Genomic DNA, 20865 nt, shown 5'->3' on the forward strand with positions numbered 1-20865 from the left:
CAAAATTCTACATGGTATGATACCTTTTGCTTTAAAAAATATCACATGCTAAACACACACTTGCTTTTAAAAAAGTCTGTAAGAACACATAATATTATAATGTTAATGGCAGCCATCATTGATTGGTAGGATAAAGGATGATTTTAATTTAATGGTTTATTTTCTACAACGAAATGTTTTTTTTCAGCATTACTATTATATTCAGAAATCTAAGAAAAAATAGGGTAAAAAAAAAAAAACATCCGCCTGGCTTTCTTTACCCTAGAAATCTGAGCAACCTAGATTTTTGTCTCCTTCAGCTCCCACCTTCAATATGTAACCGTTTCCTTGATTTTACCTGTAATTCTAAGAATTACCTGTCCAAGCCATCATTCCATTATTTCTTCTCTCATTTCCAAAATTCAGACACTTGTCTTCCCAAATGAGCTCCTCGAATCCAGACTCTTCATTTTGGTAAAATGACCTCATCTTCCACTACTTCTACATTCTAGCCACATCAAACCACTTTATATAGCGACCCTCCACGCTCATGCCTCTGAAAAAATCCGCTCCAGGTACCTTCACACCGCCTAACCTTGGCATGCTCAGTTCTCTCTCCCGGGAATGCATTTTCTCCATTCGTTCTAATCCGATTCATAGTTAAGATGTACTTCCAATATAATTTTCTGGGTGTAGCTTCTCTGAGACCACACGAACAGAGTGCGGTTTCCACATCAATCCTCCACTAACAGTTAATACATATTTCAACATTTATCATTCTGCACTCTTTAATGGCTAGCTTTCCCAGTGTATGGAATAAGCCATTTCTTTTTAAAAATTCCTTAAAATCTGGTTGGATGAGTGAACATAAAGCATACATATATGCAATATGTCTACACTGCGTGTGAGCTTTCACCTGTATCGGATAGATAAACGGCAACAAAACACTCGCCTGCTTTTTTTTTTTTTTTCTTCCTCCCATTCAAGATGGCAGAGAACGTCTTAAAATAGTCCCACACAAAAGCACTCACACCCAGAGCCTCGAGTCAGAACTGGCTACACCTAGCGCAACAGCAAAGGACAAAAGAATTGAACCTAGATGTTGAGATGGCTCGGTCCTAATCACTCTCAGTAGGTCCCCATACAGATTTTCAAACGTGTTAGAAAACTGGCACCTGCTGCCTTCGTTAGGAGGACCACGCCTCGATCGTGAACAGTGACCTGAGCCACTTCTGAATACTGACCCAAAAAATCGAGGATGATAAAGGGGAGGCTAAGCTGTACTGAGGAGTATCCAAAATGCACGACTGGGCCCTGCCCCACCCGGGCGCAGTAGCCCCGCGGCATATCCATCTCCCGGGAAGGAACAGGCAGGGCTCCGGTCCACCGGCCTAGCAACCCGGGCCCCAGCTGAGAATTCTGGGCGGGCCTGAGGCGGAGACTGCTGCGGCGAGGGTGCCCGGGGCTACACCTGTCAGGAGGCTACCAACACTAGGCCCCGAAATCGCCGAGATTCGGTGACCCAGGCTGGTAAGAGCGTCACCCGATCCCTTCTCCCGGGATCGGCCCTTCGCCTTCCCCCTTGACCTTCTCAAACAAAGGCAATCCACACCCACCGCCATTTTCCCCTTACCTCAAAAACCACCTCTTCGTCAAACTCTGGTGTCATCCTTCTCCGCCATGCCACCCGCCTCAGCACGATGGGAAATGAAGGCGGGAGAACAGGCAGCACCCCGGCTTCTGCTACAGAACGGTCCCTTCTGTTCAGAAAACTACAACTCCCAGAATGCCTCGCAGTTCACGCCCCCTTTTCAGGACCACTTATTGGAACAGAGCATGAGTGTGTGGGCGGGAGGGGCCGGAGCGGGCGGAAGCTCGAGCCCACTGATTGGAGGAGCCTGGAGCTTTTGTCCGCCTTTTACGGCCGCGACTAGCAGGGGGCGCCTGAAGCACTGATTTTTTTTTTTTTTTTTGGAGCAGGAGAGGCGCACGCGCCGGCGGGGAGCCCTGCTCGTGCCCGCGCCTGGCCGTCCTCTCAGAGCTCTGCTGGGTGGCGCTCGTGCCCGCCCGCCCGCCGCCCGCCGCCTGCGGCTCGCGCCCGGGAGCGCCGCCGGGTCCCTGAAGCCGGTCGCGTCCTTTGTGCGGCGCTCGGGTAGCGCCGCTGGGCAGCGGGACGGAATGCGGGCGCTGCGGAGGCTCTTCTCTTCTGCTCAAACTCTCGAAACAATGGACTATAAGAGGAGCATGGACTGAGGGGGGCGAGCGGGGAAGCGAGCTGCACGGGGAATCATGACTTCTGCCGCGGGTAAGTGAACGGCGCTCGCGCTGCCGCTGGAAAGTTTGGAGGGAGCGCTGCTAGTCTTGGGCTCTGGAGCAACTTTCTCCTCACGGGTGGGTTAACGGTGTTCCTCCTACCTTTCCCGAGGGCTGTGCAAATGCGGAGCGGACGGCTTGTGCTGCCGGATTTTCTCGTCCCTTCCTGCGGAGAGGGGCTGGTTGGAAATTGTGTGTCTCTTGGGACCTCCCTTTAAACGGACACCCGTGTTGGGAGCTCTTTGCGCCAGGTGAATCACGGAATGTGAAGAGGGAGACATTTGCTCGTCCCTCCTAAAGTTTGGGGGACTTCGCATTTGCGTGTGAAAGTAGTTTAGGTTCCCATGTTAAGAAATCAGTTATTCTAGGAAGGGCAGTGTTCCCGGACGGTTGAACTCAGCCACTATGCTGAGTCGCTTTGAACCTAGTCTCTACTGGAAACCCTGACCTTTACTAGCTGGAGAACTTTAGACATTGTGACTCCAGCCCTGGTGGTTTTCCCTCTGTTATCTGAGAAGCAGAGGAGTAGAATTGTCGATGGCAATTTTTTGCTCCTCTTCACCCAGTTTTTATGGATTTTTTTCTCTTTCTACCTGGTTAGTGTAAACGAACCCTTATTTTCTGTCTGCCTTCCATAGTCCTTTCTCTACCTCCAAATGACAAAGCCTGTAATTTACCTTTGTGTGGAGTTTGAGCAATTCTCAACGTAGTATTTCTAAACAATCTTAAGAAACAGTTCTTATTTTCCGAAAATAATTAGTTAAGTCATTGCAGATTACTATTAAAATCACTTTATAAGACCACAGGTTAATTTTTAAACCAGAACTTAGTAATATATTGAGTATTGTGGGTTTTTTCTATGTGTTTTTTGGCCATGTCGAAAGAAAAACACTTTCATTAGAAATTTTAGAGTAAAACGATGTAAGGCTTCCCCTCAAACTTACTTCTAGAATCAGCACTTAAGCACAATTAAACTTTCTTTGCTTTTCTTGGCATTTGTTTTAAATTCCTGCAACTTGAAGCTGTCAAACAGCACTCTAAATGTTCTGATTTGTATTATTTCTAAAACAGATATATTGGAGCGTTGCATTGCTAGATGTAATCAGATTACAACTAACAAGGCAAGAAGTTAGCCAACATGAATAAGAAAGCAAGGAATGAAATATTTCTGAAGATGTTGTGGATGTTTCCTTTTTAATGTTACATGTATGTAGAGGAGATATGTTATCATATACTATGGAAGTTAAACTCTCTTTTCCTTACTAAGGGGAGACTTTCTACTTACTTGAGGTGAACTATTTTCATCTTAAATTTCTGTGCCTCACCATTCAATTTTTCTTTATTACTGACCCAATCCAGTTAATTAAAATTTTAAGTGGTTGGATATTTAAAAATCTTTCCAGCCATTTTAGCTTTCCCCTCCTTCCAAGTGTCAAACACATTTAAAATATTCATATCTTAAATGTATCATTTTCGATTCTAGCCCTAACAGTTTATAATGAACAGGTACAGGAACATTTAAGTTGACATTTAGATGTGTGAATCTGATCTAGGGTTCGGTCTAGAAGTTTATGATGCTTTCATTTGACTTACCGTAGAATAATGCAAGCTATTTTTATATTTTATCAACTTTACAATTAAAGAAATCCACAGACATTTTTGTGGTGTTTAAAAGAGGAACACTTCCTGTGTTTAGCTGAGTTAGTTGGTTTTTAGCCTGGCTTGCTGAGAAGCATTAACTACCTTTTTGTTCACCCATCTGTTGAGATTTTTTTATAATTCTTTCTCATGTCTAAATGGAGAATATGGAAGAAAACTGGGGTTTTATTTCCACTCCTTTCTTACAAAATTATGTGGTCATCATTCTTACAAGCTCGTTATGATGCTTTTTTTGTACAATAATAAAATTCTTTAAAACTTTAGGAATATTATTTGCAATTGGGGGAGGGGATGTTTGTTTATGTTGAATCTAATCTATAGTATTTGGGATGTTGGCTTAATTTAAAAAAATAAGATAGATAATAGAAAAAAAAAAATGTTGTAGGACATCTTGGCGTTACATGTATCCTGAAGGAGAGCTTGCTTTGTTTTTCTGCATCTGTGAATGAGTAGTCCCATAATAGAGATTTTAAAATTATTCTAGTCAGTTTGTGAAAAGGAAAAGAGATCATCAGTGTATATTTTGTATCCTTTAAAACAGATACAGCCTCATTAATGCCTGTATTTTGCCTTTTGGCTGATCCAGTAGCTAAGAAAGTGTGCACGTGAACCACAGCCCTCTGTGTGTAACAGATGACGAGTATGTTTGTAATAGTAAAATGGTACCAGTGCTTTACTTTCTTACCTTATTTTCCCCTGGAGCCAAACAGCTGTGTAAATAAAAAGATTTGCTGCTTTGCTCTACAGCTTTTGGGTCTAAATGTTAATACAGTATTAAAATCCAAAGTTCTTGGGTGCATTTCCAAACATCATGCACTTATTTCAAGAGTGACATAGAAACAGGCTGTAATATAATGGTTTTTTATTTTTTGAGTTGTGTTTCTTTCAAAATAGAGTCACTAAATACTACTACTACTACGACTCTACTACTAAGAAAGGATTTTGGATATTGTTGTACCTGTGACTTAAACACTTGCTCCTACTAATAATTAAAAACTTATTCAGTAATCCTACTGAAGCTGATTCCTGCTAACTTTTCAAAATATTGTTCTACATTTAAATGGATACCGATTTTTTTAAAAAGATATTTCCTGTTACTGAGGCATATTAAAGAGTATGTATATGTGGCAGCTTTGTCTATTCCCAGGCCCTGTTTTCAGCATTGAGAATAGAGCAATGTGTTAAAATGCCTCTTCTCCTGCTTGCCTTCTAGTGGTGAAGACTGACAAAATTATTCTGAAGAAAAATCACATGGAGAAAAGGGACTAAAGAATATAAGGATTCACCTGAAGCAAGGATCACATAAGTTATAATCTCAGAATCATATAGGATTTAGAGATCTGTTCCACATCCTCATCTACAAGGAAACTGAGGCAACCAGATCTTTGAGTTATGTTATCTGCTACTTCCAATACACAGTTTAAGAGTAGCAGGCTGAAGTTCACAGTTATTTATTTAATTAAATGAGTATGTGTTGAATGTTAGGTATATAATGCTGTGCTATATTTGTTGGGAATCAACCACGGCTCATATATAGTTACTTGAATTTCTGCAACACTAAGGGTGAGGATTTACGGCTCTTGGAAGAGAACTCATAAAACACATTTAAAGAAGAGTAAAACTGGTACCAAAGATTAAAAAACAGTATAACTAAAACGCAAAAATTGATTGGTTAAATGGCTTTTGACAATACACTAAGATTCAGAAAGTAAAAGATTAATTTGATGAGACTGGGTTTTTGTTTTGGGGTATTTTTTAGTTACGGAAAATACACATAAATTTACCATCTTTGCCATTTTTAAGTGTATAGTTCAGTAGTGTTAAAGACCCTCAAGTTGCCTTGCAATCAATCTCCAGAACTCTTTCCATCTTGCAAAACAGAGTTTGTTTTTTTTTTATTATTCCTTCAAAAATCCCAGAGGTAGGATGTTTTAAGAATGGTTACGGAAGTCAACATGACAGCTTGTCAGGTTTCATTATCTGGGGTAGGGTGGGAGGTTTGGAAAAGGCCTTGGGCATTCATACTTTGTCTTAAGACTTAATAGGTCAGGAGTTTAATTTAATAGACTATGATAGCAAGGTTTTTCTTCAGCCTTTGAATGGTTTTACAATTTTTTTTTACTTAAACAAAAATAATAACATGCTTATTGAATAGCTAACTGAAATTGTATAGCTTTGGGAATTTATATTAAATTATTTTGGAAGTATTTTATTATTTTTATCAGGGCATTACACCCAGGAATTGAATGAGAAAGCATGTGTTATCATGTGACCTTGGCTTGGGAAAATGGTTGGTAAAAGGAAATAGAACACCCTACCCTCCCCCACCCCCCAACTTTCCTCTAATACCTTCCCAAGTGTTGTGACTTTTGTTGAAATTTCCTTTGTTGAAAAAAAAATCATCAGTAAATGAAGTATAAAGCCTCTGTACATTCAAATACTTAATGTCCAAAAGATATTTTGAAATAATTGTTTTTTTTTTCCAGTAAATTAAGTTTTTATTAAGCTTTAAATCCTGTTGAAGAACAAACATGAAGTGTAAGAGTGTAAGATAAAATAAAGTATTTTTACTTCAGGTGTCCTTGGGGAAATGTGACTAGGTGATAGTGATAGTATAGGTAGAAAAACTTAAAAGAACTGGAAAAAAAAAAACAAAAAACAGATGTTTGAGCTCTATATAATCTTCATCTTATAGGTCTTTTGTATGAGGCGTTTGTTAGGTGACTTTAGGCTAGGACCAGGTCTGTACAAAACTAACATAGTGTAATGGGTGTTTATTTAAGAAAAATCGGTGTTTGTTAAGTGCTTTTTATATAATGTTAGGAAAGGATTGATACAATAGAAATTGTCTTTGAAATGCTCTGGAAGAGTGCTTATTAATAAAGGGAACACAGTATATTCACCTGTGGAACTTAAAAGAAATACACATGTCCAGGCTGTATGCCCAGAAACTCTGACTGATCAGACATGGAGTTGAACCTATACACATGATTTTTTTTTTTAAAATAAAGCTCTGTGAGGGATTATAATGAAAATTCCCAATAACATTCCCCATACAGAGATGAATCAAATAATATTATTTGATTCACAATGAATCAAATAATGTAGAGGAACTAGTTTTGTTTGTAAGTTTGGAAAATTTCTGATTTCTGTATTCCTTTTTAAGATAGTTTTGGGGTTCTAGTGAGGTAGATTCTTAAGAAAAAGCACTTAGACAACTCTATGGTATATCACTGAGGTAGAAGAATACCACTACTTATTGATACATAATGTTAAAGGGTTTCATTTCTATATAACTGAGGCAAATTCATTCAGCGCTCAGCAGATGAACTGAAGTACTACTTTATTCTACTATACCAATGATTTCATTTAGTGTCCACTGAAGATATGGTAGTCTGTTCCAGAATTAGAAGAAAAACTGTATTGGACTTGCTAAGAAATGTACACTCTACCCAGAGCTTTGTATATTGGAATTGAAGGTCAATTTAAGGAATTTTCAGGAGTAATGTTGACTCTTTAATTAATGTAATCTAGCTAGTAAAATGCAAGCTCACCATATTATCAAAAAAAGTAAAAATGTTATCAAATTTAATTATTTATCATCTTTTGCTTTGGGGTTTTTTCTTTGTTTTTTAGCATCATATTATTATTTTTTCCTTTCTAGAGATTAAGAAGCCACCAGTGGCCCCTAAGCCAAAGTTTGTGGTAGCAAATAATAAGCCAGCTCCACCTCCTGTTGCACCCAAACCCGATATTGTGATTTCTAGTATTCCACCGTCAACAAAGAAAACCAAACCAGCAATAGCCCCGAAACCAAAAGTTCTGAAGGGCTCACCTGTTAGAGACATTGGGCAGTCACCATCAAGGAAAATCATTGTGAACCTGGAAGAGCACAAACAGGAATTACCTGAAAATGCCGACAATTCTAACTGTAAAAATGTAGGGCATCAGAGCAGTGATTGTATTTTACCAATGTGTTCCTGCAGTTCTCAGTGTATCCATAAACTTGGGAATAGAGAGAATTTGTGTGTAAAGCAACTTGTCTTAGAGACCCTGGAAATGCATGAAAACTTGGAATATAGTAAAATTGAGGAGTCCTCTTCAGCCATAAAAACAAGGAGTAAATGTGATTCTAATGTTGAGAATGTCAAGAGCCAGAGTGAAGTCGTTTTAAAGGCAAACATCCTAGAAGAGAAGCTCAAAGATGTTTTAACACAACGAACATCACCTTTTATTTCCCTACCGAAGCACAGATCCGCAGACAGCCCAGAAATTAATGATGGCTATAATTCCAACAGACAATTCAGAATTGAGTTTGCAGATTTGTCACCTTCCCCGTCCAGCTTTGAAAAAGTTCCTGATCATCGCCATTGCCACCTACAGCTTCCTAGTGATGAAACTTATCAGCATAGCAGTGATAAAAGCAATACTTGCTTTCATTCATCCGAACAAGAAGCTCTGGAAAATGGTAAAAGGAGTACTTTTCTATCTTCAGATGGAGTTAGTAAGAAATCAGAAGTCAAAGACCTTGGTCCCTTAGAAATTCACTTAGTACCACATACCCCCAAATTTCCAACCCCCAAGCCCAGAAAGACACGGGCTGCTCGTCTGTTACGTCAAAAGTATGTAGATGTTCCTAGTGAAAGTACTGAAGAACCAGAAAATTTAGATGGTAACTCTTCTTGTCTTTTAGAAGCTGGTTTGGAAAACAGTAAAATCAGTGTTCTTCATCAGAATGTTTTGTGTAACCAGGAACAGGTGGACAAAGTGAAGCCAGGAAATAAAAGTGAATTGAATGTGGACTCCAGTGGTGACAGACAAAATTTAGTCAGTCCACAGAAAGCTGTGTGTCCTGAAACATCTTCCTTTGAGAAAATGGAAACAGATTCTAATTTAAGTTCTGACAGCAAGACAGTAGATAGTTCTAGTATGTCACTTGCTGTGGACAAAGGGATCAGTTTTATAAGGTGCAGTACTTTATCTATGAGTCTGCCAAAGCAGCTCAGATTAACCTGCAATGAACATTTGCCTACTACCTGCAATGTGGGAGTGTCTGCCCCTCAAATACAAAAGGAATCTACAATAAAAGGTGAAAATTCCTCAAGGATTGTCCCCAAAAAACCTCAGAGACACAGCTTGCCTGCTGCAGGAGTGCTTAAAAAGGCTGCCTCAGAGGAGATTGTGGAGAAAAGTTCTTATCCCTCAAATGAAGAAAATAATTCAGAGAAAGGTCTAGAAAGAAATCACCTTCAGCATTTGTGTGCCCAAAACCTCAGTATGTCATCCTCCTTTGATATGCCTAAACGGGCTTCAGAAAAACCAGTGTGGAAATTACCTCATCCTATTTTACCCTTTTCAGGGAACCCAGAATCCTTAAAGTCTGTCACTACATCATCAAATAGTGAGCTTTCAACTGCCATAACTAAGCCTCGAGCAAAATCATTATCTGCCATGGATGCGGAAAGGTGCACTAAGCCTTGCAAAGACACTCAGAAGAAAAACTCTTTAAAGAAGTTGCTGAACATGAAACTGTCCATCTGCTTCATGAAGAGTGACTTCCAGAAATTTTGGTCCAAGAATAGCCAGCTTGGAGACACAACTGCAGGCAGCCTCTCAGGTGGGGAGAAGAAAGGAATTGAAAGTGATTGGCATGGCATGTTGGTAGAAGAGAAGAGAAGTAAACCCATCAAGGCATATTCTGCAGATAACTACAGCTTGGAATCCCAAAAGAAGAGGAAGAAGTCTCGGGGCCAGACCAGTGCAGCTAATGGACCACGAGCTGAGTCTCTGGATGACCAAATACTCTCCAGGGAGTCATTATCTCAGGCGCCTTGCAAATCTGTCACAAGTGGCTGTGCCCCAGAGTATGAAAATATACGCCATTATGAGGAAATACCAGAGTATGAGAACTTGCCATTTATAATGGCCATAGGGAAAACTCCCGAGTTAGAATGGCAGAATTCCAGAAGCATGGAGGACACTGATGCAAATGTGTACGAGGTAGAAGAGCCATATGAAGCTCCAGATGGCCAGTTGCAACTTGGACCCAGACATCAGCATTCCAGGTAACACTTAGGTGCCAGATGGACACTGTGCTTTTGCATTTATCACTGAAATTAACCTCCCAAGAACCCTGTGAGATGGGGGGAGATCACTTGGTGAGAGAGTGGTTTAGTTAAGCACATATTAAATTATTTCAAACTGCAGTGTTTTATCATAGTCAGTATGGGTATTTTCAATGCAGGCTTGAAGTAGCTGACTTATTTTGGTAGCTGATTCAAAGAATTTGAACCAGTGGTAGTGTAGATAGTACAAAGGAGACCTAGAACAACAAGGTTGCAGGCCTCCAAAGCACCAATGTAGTAGGAATAGCAGGAATCTAGGGGAGGAAATTGGCCAGTTCAGTGACGTTTATTTGTTAGGTGTAAGAAATGTGTGCAGTTTGGGGGTGCCTGGGTGGCTCAGTCAGTTGAGCGTCTGACTCGATTGCAGCTCAGGTCTTAATCTCCGTGTCATGAGTTTGAACCGCACACTGGGCTCTATGCTGGGTGTGGAACCTACTTTAAAAAAAAAAAAAAGAAAGAAAGAAAAGAAAAAGGAATTTGTGGAGTTTGAAATCCATGCATTTGCCTATGCTGTCCTGGTCAGTTAAAACCTCTAAATTTACAAAAATCTCCTACTCTGACGATTATTTTGCTTGTTGAAAACTAATTGCTGGCTTCATATGGATATAGGAAAAACACAGGAAATGGAAAGCTACTATCTTTTCTTTCTCATTTTTTTATATGTACTTACTACCTCTGGTATCCGTTCTCCAACTTACTTATTGAAACCTTGACTGTCCTTGATGGTCCAGCTCAGCAACCATTGACTTCATGAAGCTTTTACAGACCTAGTAGGAAGTGTTTATTTCCTATTCTGATCTCCCCATTATGCTGTGATATCTTTATAGGTTTTATCTCCATTTGTCTTATGGTATAGTTTATACAGTCTGATATTCTGTATTCAGTTTTAAGCTCCACCAAGAGTTTGAGTTGTATCTTTTTTCTTTTTTAGACAATTTTATTTTAATATTCTTAGTTGAAAATGAGTCATATCTTTTATCCCTTATGGGGCCAAATGGGGTTTGGAGGGATGAGTAGGTGTTGGTTGGGTGAAAGAATGAATGAAAAAGAAGGAAAGTAAACACTGCCGAAGCTTTGTTCTCTCTCTGTAGTCTCAAAGAGGGCCTTCGCATTGCATTTAAAGTGTTGTGTGTATAACATAAAGCACATAGGACCTTTTTGAAGTCTTCATGCTCTTAGGTCATTAACCTCAAAGTAACCTTTGAGTACTTACAGTGGGACTTTTGTAGAAATAGTGACATAGCAGGGGAGCAGAGAATTATCAGGTGAATGGAATAAATAAAAATATCAAGCAAAATTTTAGTGTACCAAGTAAAATTGTTCCAATTTCTTTTAGCTTTCAAATGCTCTCCTAGCATGTTTCTTTACTCAACATCTGTGCCCTTCATCCACTGAGCCATAAAATACTTAGCTTCCTTGCCTGACTTTTCTCATAGCTGACTCCATTCTGCTTACAACTGTCTACTCTGAACATTAGTATTTAGGCAGAAGTCTTTTCCTTGGCATAAATATTTTGACAGAGAATTGAAATTAAGTATCCAACTTAAAAAAAAAAATGTGTGTTCTCATGCTTGCTCTTGTCTCCATGAAACAGTTTTGTTGGTATTGCCCTGTTTTAATATGTTTTTGTATATTATGTGGGTGTGTATGTGTCTGTGTGTATCTGGGTGAAAGAGGAATTAATTTGGCTTTTTTATGATATATGATTATCCTTAGCAAAGATGGAGTGTTTTTCTTGAAATTGGAGGTTTGGCCCTCCCATTGGCCTTCAGTCTTAAATCCCGAGGATTTGTCATTATTGCTAACACCAGCTGTAAACTTCTGGAATTTGTCCCTTTTCTGATATGGTTCTTATGCAGTGAGGGCACTGCTGCTCTGGCGCTGCTGGGAAACCAGGTTGGAAGGGGTTAATGTACACAGCCAGCCAGTGCAGCCGGATAGCATTGGTAAGGAGGGTTCTTTCTCAAGGCCACAGGAAACTGAGGGCGGCTTTGGACAGGTTACAGGCTGTGAAGTAGGGCAGCCTGGTAGAGAGTGAGCGAGCTCTGCTTTTGAATTGGCTTTCCATGGAGATTTTTGTCTAGGCCTGGAGCAGGGAGCCAGGCTTGAGCGTCTTGAAGTGTGCCAGCTGAATCCAAAGCCTTCAGTTGTAGGGTCAGACTAACAGCTTTTCCTGGGAGGGTGTACCTTTTGTAAAACAGTGAATAGACGAAAGAAAGCAAAATCCAAGCCTTCATGAGGAGGATACCTGGACACCTTAAAACAAGGTAAATGAGAAGCGGGACCTGCATTTCGGATGAGCCGAATGGATCCAAATGGACATCCTGTTTGGCAGTCTGGCTGTTGAAAATATTTAGACCTCTGCCTTGGAGTAATTAATTTAAAGTCCAACATAATAGAGGTCTAAAATGATAAGAAAAAACACAAATGAACCCTATTTAAGACTCATCTGCTGGAGTGAATAAAAAAATGTCTTTAACAGTTTCTCAATCCTCAGGAAAGAGATTCGGGATCTTTCCTAGGGGACTGGTTTACGTGACTTAACTGGTTTTGCAGAGTCCACATATATAACCAACCAGATTCTGGATTAGTAAACAGACATTGCCAGCCCTGGGGTGGCTCATATGGTCACGTTCTTTAGAGTACAGATGTTTCATGAGTCCAACAGCTTAATATTTACTAATTCATAACATGTTTGTAATTTATCAGGAAATAATTGTATGTAGTCCTCATACAAATAAGATTGTGTTCTAAAAATTCATGATAATTTGGAACTTAAAGTGTATTGCCTGCCCAAAGAAGGAGTTTTGGAAATGTTGGTAGAGGACCCAGGTTAGCATCCACATTATATTAACCATTACTGTCCTGGCTTTCCCTTCCCCTTTCCTAGGTGAATTCTTCCTCCCGGTGCATGTTTGTGCTGGGGCAGGATCTTCGCCCAGCCAGGGTGGGGTTGAGCACGGTGTCAGAGGAGCAAATCCCCTGGGTCTGAGATGGCAGTGTTTGTGGAAAGGGTGAGGTGACTAAAGAAGAATGAGGAAATTGGGGGCTGGGTTTGCTTTGAGAAAGACTGCAAGGCATTGGGAGTAATAAGGAGAAGGGAAGGCTGGGTGGTTGGGATTTAGTGTGCAGTGGATTTTCTTTCCCTCCTTCCTCCTCACTGTTCCTATCCCTCTCTTTCCCTCCCCATTCTCCCCTGCGTGATTCTGCTGGTTGAGTTTGTGACCTCCAGCAAGAATGAGTAGGAGAAAGCGGAGGAAGGGAGTTGATGGGGGTAAGGAGTGGTTCTGGGAAGCTCCAGGAAGTTGATGGGGGTAAGGAGTGGCTCTGGGAAGCCCTCCAGCAGGGAAAGGTGAATAGCCAAATCTGAAAGAAGGTAAAAGAGAGTGAAGGGAATTCCTCTGGCCATAGAAACAGTTGTATTACATGTTCTCAGATAAGTTGCCATTTGCTTACTGCTCAGGGTTCTCAAAAACAGTTTTGTGGGGAGCAAGATTGTGAGTAACTCAAGCATTCTGGTGCCATTTGGGTGTTGTTATGAGCTCTCTTTGCCGAAATGTTTCAAACATGATTATCCTAAAATACCTAGCTGGCACCTCTCTCTCACTGGCATGCACGTTAATGAGTGCTCATTTACTATTATTATTTAAGAAGTTTGATTTTTGTAGGGAATTTAATAAATGTGAGCCTTTAATATTAAAGAGTTACAGACAAATCAGCAAAATAATAGTGTGCAAATAAGGGGATTTTCCTCTTGAAATTGTAGCAGATTTTTAAATTCTCTAACCAAGAAGAACTTTCCTTGGAACCTTTCTAGGTTTTTCCTCTGTTGTTTTAGTTCTTTTTATAAGCACTTCAAAGAAAATGAATGATTATTGGATTTTCCTCGGTAACTTGGCAGGCCTTCAGTTTATTTATTCCAGAGTCTCAACCATGTGTAAAGCACTTTGCCTTCAGAGCTAAATGGGGGATGGGGGCGGGGGGGTGGCATTTCCCAGGAGCTTCTGACCTGTGAGGCAGCAATTATAGGGCAACATGGTTCTGTTGATCCAAGCTCTGTCTGAGTTATACCTCAGGTAAGGTATTAAAGATAACCTCACAGATTTGGTAACACTTGACCCAAGGCTTATAAAACGGACATGATTGAATTTGGCATTTAGGAGGTCATTTTCTAACTTCACTGGTGCTCTGGGGGGAAGTAGCTGCATTGCAGACTGAGGATATCAAAGAGAGGAAATGGAATCAGCCAATGTGGATGGCTATTTCTTGAAACTTTGCCCAGTAGTCCCCATCACTTGACAGGTTTGGATTTATCTTCAGGTTTTCCTCAAGTACCAGGATTCAAAATAAATTTCAGAATAATTTCTTCTTAATTAATCAGTAGATTCTTATTTCTGATGAAAGAAAGTATTAAGCTTTTGTTTTCTCCCCATTTTAAACACAAAACTGGGCTGAACAAACTGCCAAATTATAAATCCTCTAAAATCCTGTAATGACTTTTGTGTTGTAAATCATCAGACCCCATCTAGAAGATATCTCTCTTGGGTTGCATTTACCATCTGGTGGTATTGTTGCATTTTACTATAATGATTAAAGTATAAATGAATAGCCCTAATAAGCATTTTCATCCTGTCATAGCACCAATATTATGCACAGTTAGAGGGTGAAGGTTAGGACTCCTATATCTCAAAAGAAGCCCTTTCCTCTGAGTTATTTTCAGCACCAGCTCAGGAAATGTAGAAAATTTGCATGGCTCTTTATCTTTCTTGTGTTGGAATCATAACACACAATTTTGGCAAATCTGTTTGTTTACATACTTACCCTACATTTGGAACTGCAGCTCATTGCGTTGGATTTTACTTCTTGGCAATAAGGCTTTTCTTTTTTCCCTTCCAAATTAATTATTAGCAATTAGTGAAACTGCAGCTCTATCACTCTGGTCTCATTTCCTGCCAAAATAGATAAGTGATATTTTATCAAATATATATGCTTTTGTGTGGTAGAATGTGACTTTATACTTTTAGAAGTATATTTTTAGTCAAGAGATAGAACAAATATCCTACATTGTTATTGTGGGCGTGCGCGCGCACACACACACACACACACACACACATCCTGTCTTCATAAAAATACATTGTTTTGAGATAGCTGATATCTGCACATTTAGAAATGATTGGTTTTCCATTGCTGTGTTTTTATTAAGTTTTTGAATAGTAAAAGTCTAAAATTCTTATAATTTAGCCAAACATATTATGATTTTGCTTTTTTAAAATTACAGTCAGTTGTATCAGTGAGACAGAAATCGCTTTGCAAAATGAGCTTCTGACCGATTTCCTGGAAAAATGTTCTCAGTATGAACCTTTTGGGAAAGAGCACATGTAGGGAAGGGACAAGGAGGTCCCTCATTCTTTTCCTAAGCATTTTTAATTCCTGTAAGGACCTGAGAGGTAAAGATAATCTGATAATCCATCAATCTGTAAATAGATTGAGAGTATTAATAGGATGTTTGGAACTCAAGGCATTTTTGCAGTAGAAGTAATTGTGAGTAAGTCTTGGGTTCCTAGCCAGCACACAAGAACTTACTTAGCTTCTAATATATGAAAAAAATGCAGTGAGACTATGACAATGCTAAAACAGAGCAATAAGATGAAGTTTTTATAACTTTTAAATGCTGGTACATTCAAGAAGGTAGAGGGTAGTGTGTTGAGGAAAATATTAAGAGGGAAGGAACAGGATGAAGAGGAGGAGAAGGTGAACTTTGGCTCACTATCCCTCCAGGTGGTTCAGGGGAATTCCAAATCGAGGCTCATATTCTTACGTAGGGGGTGAGTATGTTCATATTTCAAGCATTCATAACTAATGCCTGTGCTTTGTATAACTTTTGTAAGCTTTCTGTGTCCTTCCAGACGTTTCTTTTAAATGCGTCATCTTTTCCTGGAATTGCATAGATTAATTTGGTATTTAGGGAAAAATCCTAAAGTAGACTTGTTTATATGAGCCTATTAATTTTAATACTCCTTTTGTAACTGTATTGGGAGCAAAGTGTAGCAAAGTGTAGCAAAATGTGCTAAGACTCAAAGAGCAGTTCCAGTTGTAACACATTTAGGTATGGGAAGCTCTAAAGAGATACTTACTGATCTTTTTATTAAATACTGAGTTTAAAAGTTAAGTTCAAGAACTGAACTGCCTAGTTTGTTCTGGGTGGTATAGAAAAACTTTGGATTAGTCTGGGTCTGGTAATTGTGTTAGTGGATCTCTGAAAGAAAAAAAATGTATTTGCAAGCATTGACATCAGGCAGAGATCATCTGTCTTTGGAGTTAATAAAACTTGGGTTGACCAAATAGAGTATATTGGGGAGCAAAGTGTGATGATAGTATTTCCAGGGAGAACAGCTGTCTTCTGCAGTTTTCTTTCGGATTTCTCAGCCCTTGTTTGCGTGTATTATAGATCCATTTTGGTTCTGTGTAAGTGCGAACTGGAGTAAGGTTGTATTTGGTGTTATCATATCTTTTATCAAGAAGAAATTGAATCATGGTGATTGTGACTTCAGAAAAAATGGACAACTAAAATGCACCTGGATTAGTGGTCTGAGCCCTAATGTCTGAGGGCCTGTTTACCAGACTCTCTCATTTATCAAAGTATTTTGGTTTTTGCTTCAGGAAAGGTGAAATAATAAACACTGAACAAAGAAAGTCAGTTTCCCCTGAATGTTTGGATAAAAATAAAAAGGAAAACAAACACGTTTAGCCTTTTTCTGTTTGAAATGGTGCAACTGCTTATTCTTTAGCTCCTGTGGATTCCATTGAAAACTTTGTTTTAGTTAGGTCATATATTTTTTTGAAGTCAGTTTCTTGGTAACATATTTTTGGCGATTGATATATTTTGGCATATGGTAGTATTTTCTAAAACATTAGGAATTAAATAATAGATTTGACTTTTAATAAATTTAAATAGCTTATTCTTTGTTTTCTTTATCTGAAAGGCAGTTCTGATTTGAACTGTTTGGCAATTATAATTTCAAGTTAAGGAAAGTTGGTAAAACGTATAAAGAAGGAATAATTGGTGACTGTTTTTCCTGTCTTTCTTTTGGTCTTTAGATGTATCCACAGTCACAAGTCAACAGAAATTTCAGTTTAAATGACTACCTGTTTCACTTCTTAAATTTTCTTTGCATGGTTCCACTGTTAGAAGCATGAGGGGAAAGCACAATCTCTCACTAGGGATCACTAGCCCTGTTAGGTTTTGGGAAGGACTCAGGACAGGGGAGGGAGAATGAATAATGAGATTGTTCATTGAGTCCAGATATGACTTATTTGGTGTCAAGTTTGGGTGAGGAAACTTAAATGGGGCCTTTGGGTAGTTTGAGAAATTTGGAAAGTTAGGTATGCCTTTTAGCTGTTTTAGGTCAGATGTAGTTATAAAATCATTAAATTTTAGAACTAAAGGAGTCATTACAAATCATCCAATGCAGCCATCTCATTCACTGAGGAAGCCAAGCCCACCAAGACTTGTTGACTTTCCCCACACCACAGAGATGGGAAATGGCAAAACCAAAGGCTCCAGCCTGCTGCTTCATAATACCACATTGCCCCTTCTGATGCTGCTGTGGAACCTTTGCAGAGAAAGTCAGCAAGGTTTAGGAAATTCAAGTGATCTTAGTTGTTGCAAAAAGGTTTAGGTTTGCCTGTGCCTGTGCCTTTTTCTCTTCCATTGTAACAGATGGACAGGAAGGACAGCTGCATATAGCTTATGAATACAGGGTTATATGAGCGTATGAACATAGGATTATATGGCTCCTGTTTTTAAGGTGATTTCAGAGAGATGAGGGTTCAGACTGAGAAACTTTTCAGCCAAGGACATCTGCAGTGATAAGTATAGATATCACTGAGTTTTCAGAGGTCCTGCATTTTTCATGCAAGAAAAGCTCCTTGATTGGAAAGTTTTTATGGTTAGGAAATTGATGCTTCAGTGTTTGGAAACTGAACTAATCATGCCATCTTTGCATTTAGTCAAGTTAGTGGTGGCTGCTATTCAAAGCAAGTAAAAATGGTTTCTTTCATTTAGCACCATTTCATGGGGACATTAGTGACACAGAAAGGACTGTGCATGTCTCATATTTTCCCACTGATTTGCATGAAAGTTACTTTTTAGCTGTTACCACTATTTCTCTTTTCATTACCTGTCAAATACTAGACCTCTAAAGCACTGTAGTTTAGTAGTCAATTACTATTTATGGATCCCCAAAGTAAACAATTTTGTAAGGCTGAAATACCTTTTCTGATAACATCCTATCCTTATTATCTTAAAGAAAAAACAGATTAAAATGAATGGGAGGGTTTTTTTCCCCAAAGAAGCAGGCGATACACTAGTTGAATATTAGAGGAGGTAGGATTTCTGTAGTCTTGTGAATTATAAGAGGGCAAAACCTGGAAACTGGGCAAGGGAACACATTCAGTTGGGCTGTACATTGAGAGAAATTCTTAGATGAACACTGCCTGCATCGTTTCTGGGGAAGCTGATCACTGACCCTGTCTACCAAGAGGCTTGCTGATTCCACCTCCAAGGTAACACTGATCACAATGCCTCTTTGTGACTTTTTAATTTGGCATCTGTAGTCATCCTACTTCAGCTCAACTGAATTTGGCTAGTTTTATTTCAAGCAAATAAAGGCAGAAAATCATATTATAGAAAACATATTTAAATTCCTTCTGTGTACACCTGCTGGGTGTTTTAACACCCTGCTTCATAAAATAATTACAGTGCTGATTACAGGCTTTTCTAAAGCAAGACTGGTAAGACTTCTGCTTGGGTATTAAAGGTAGATACTTGTATATGAAAGAACTCAAACTATATTTCATTTGAAATATCCTATAATTCCGACTTCTAATGAATTTGTAGGTTTTTTTTCTCTCAATCCAAATTAAAATCTATCCAGAAATAGCTACACAATGGACATCATTGTGAGGCTGTTTCATTATCAAAGAACATGTAAGTGTATGCTTGCTTTTTTTTTTTTTTAAGATTTTTTTTTTTTTAAAGATTATTTATTTGAGAGGAAGAGAAAGCACACAAGAAAGCATGAGCAGGGGCAGGGAGAGAGGGAGAAGCAGACTCCCCACTGAATAGGGAGCCTGATTTGGGGACTCCATCCCAGGACCCTGGGATCATGACCTGAGCTGAAGGCAGACGCTTAACTCACTGAGCCCTCCCAGGCGCCCCGTATGCTTGCATTTTTTAGTCTACAGGTAGAGACATATGTTTCACTGCCCCGTATATCACTTGTTTCCTGCCTCTCTGTTTTATGCTAAAACAGGATAGACAGGGGATAGTGGAGTGCTACTGCTCTGAAGGCTTTTGTTAGAGGAGCCTGCTGAAATCCCATGGCCTCAATCTGCCAGTTTTCCATGACTCTGATGCCCAAAGACTCCCACCTAATGACAGTTGATTTCAAAGGCATCTGGTTCCCATGTAAACACAGTGACATTTTAAAACTGCTAGCAGGGATATTTTCAAGTGATTTTATTACCAGTAAGCTAATCAACTTCTTCAGAGATGGTTGTTATTTTAGATTTAGTTTTATATAATTTACATAGAGAATTTTGATATAGATTTTATTTTTATAGAAATTAATAAACTTAATTCCCCTTAGATAAACCAGAAACCAAATAATTACTTCTTATTATGTCCTTCTCTCACACTGGTCTCAACATTTGGAAATGTTGGGGAAGGGGAATCAGGCAAGAAGTCAGAGAAAGTAAGGACAGTTCCTACTGACAAGGGATTTACAATCCGGTTTATTTTTTTTTTTACTGAAATCATTACTGATGTGACTGGATTCATGTGTAGCTGTAAGAAATAGTACTGAGAAAAAAGAGTATCCTTTACCTAGTTTCTCCTCACAGTAACATTTTGTAAAACTATAGTGAAATAGCACAACCAGGATATTAACAGTGATACAGTCTGCTAATCTTACTTAGATTTCCCTGTACTTGGTGTGTATGTGTGTATTTAGTTCTAGTTAATTTTATCACGTCAGTTTGTGTATCTACCATGATAGTGAAGATGCTGAACAATTCCATCATTGCAAAGATCCCCCTTGTTATCCCTCTGTAACCATACCCTCCTCCCACCCATCTCACTCCCCAAACCTTGGCAACCAATAATCCATTTCAAATTTTTAGTCATTTCAAGAATGTTATATATAATGGGATCATAATTCCTTCAGCATAATTCCTAGAGATTCATCCAAGTTGTTGCTTGCCTCTATAGTTCTTTCCATTTATTGCCGAGGAATATTCCAGTTAAAGGACATCCAGTTTGGCTCTTACAAATAAAGCTATAATAAACATTCATGTATAGGTTTTTGTGTGAACATATGTTTTCAGTTCTCTGGAATAAATATCCAAAAGTACAATTATGGGTTATGTGGTAATTGCATGTTTAGTTTTAGGAGATGCTGCCAAACTTATCCAGAGTCGCTATACCATATTACTTTCCCACCAGCCATGTACAAATAGTTCGGTGTCTCCACATCCTCTTCAGCACTTGGTATTTGCTACCCTTTTTTTAGCCATCCTGATAGGTGTGTAGTGACATCCATTGCATTTGGCATTTCCTTGATGGCTGATGACATTAAATATCTTTTCATGTGTACATTTGCCATCTATATATCCTCTAAGGTGAAATCTCTGTTTCTTTGGCCCATTTTCGAATGAGAATTTTTGGTTTCTTTAAAGAATTATCTTGTAATTTGGCATCATTTGGTACCCTGCTCTCTTGAGAATAAAA

General features: G+C 39.0%; 2 protein-coding genes across 4 annotated transcripts in view; one reads left to right on the plus strand and one right to left on the minus strand.

Moving 5' to 3' along the window:
• VEZT (vezatin, adherens junctions transmembrane protein) overlaps positions 1 to 1739 on the minus strand; it is a 67431-nt gene extending 65692 nt beyond the window's left edge. For all 3 annotated transcript variants that reach the window (XM_080811425.1, XM_080811424.1, XM_080811423.1), the window contains exon 1: positions 1613 to 1739. In XM_080811425.1, coding sequence (XP_080667551.1) covers positions 1613 to 1648 — 36 coding nt within the window. In that variant the 5' untranslated portion in view covers positions 1649 to 1739. The remainder of the gene's footprint in view (positions 1 to 1612) is intronic.
• A 503-nt stretch (positions 1740 to 2242) lies between these two features.
• The window catches only part of FGD6 (FYVE, RhoGEF and PH domain containing 6), a 112802-nt gene continuing 94179 nt past the window's right edge, over positions 2243 to 20865 (plus strand). The window contains exons 1-2 of the mRNA XM_080811426.1: positions 2243 to 2284; positions 7616 to 10016. Of these exons, the coding sequence (XP_080667552.1) occupies positions 2269 to 2284; positions 7616 to 10016 (2417 nt within the window). The 5' untranslated portion in view covers positions 2243 to 2268. The remainder of the gene's footprint in view (positions 2285 to 7615; positions 10017 to 20865) is intronic.

The sequence above is a fragment of the Martes martes genome, assembly GCF_963455335.1.
Source record: "Martes martes genome assembly, chromosome: 8".
In the NCBI taxonomy this organism is placed as follows: Eukaryota; Metazoa; Chordata; class Mammalia; order Carnivora; family Mustelidae; genus Martes; species Martes martes.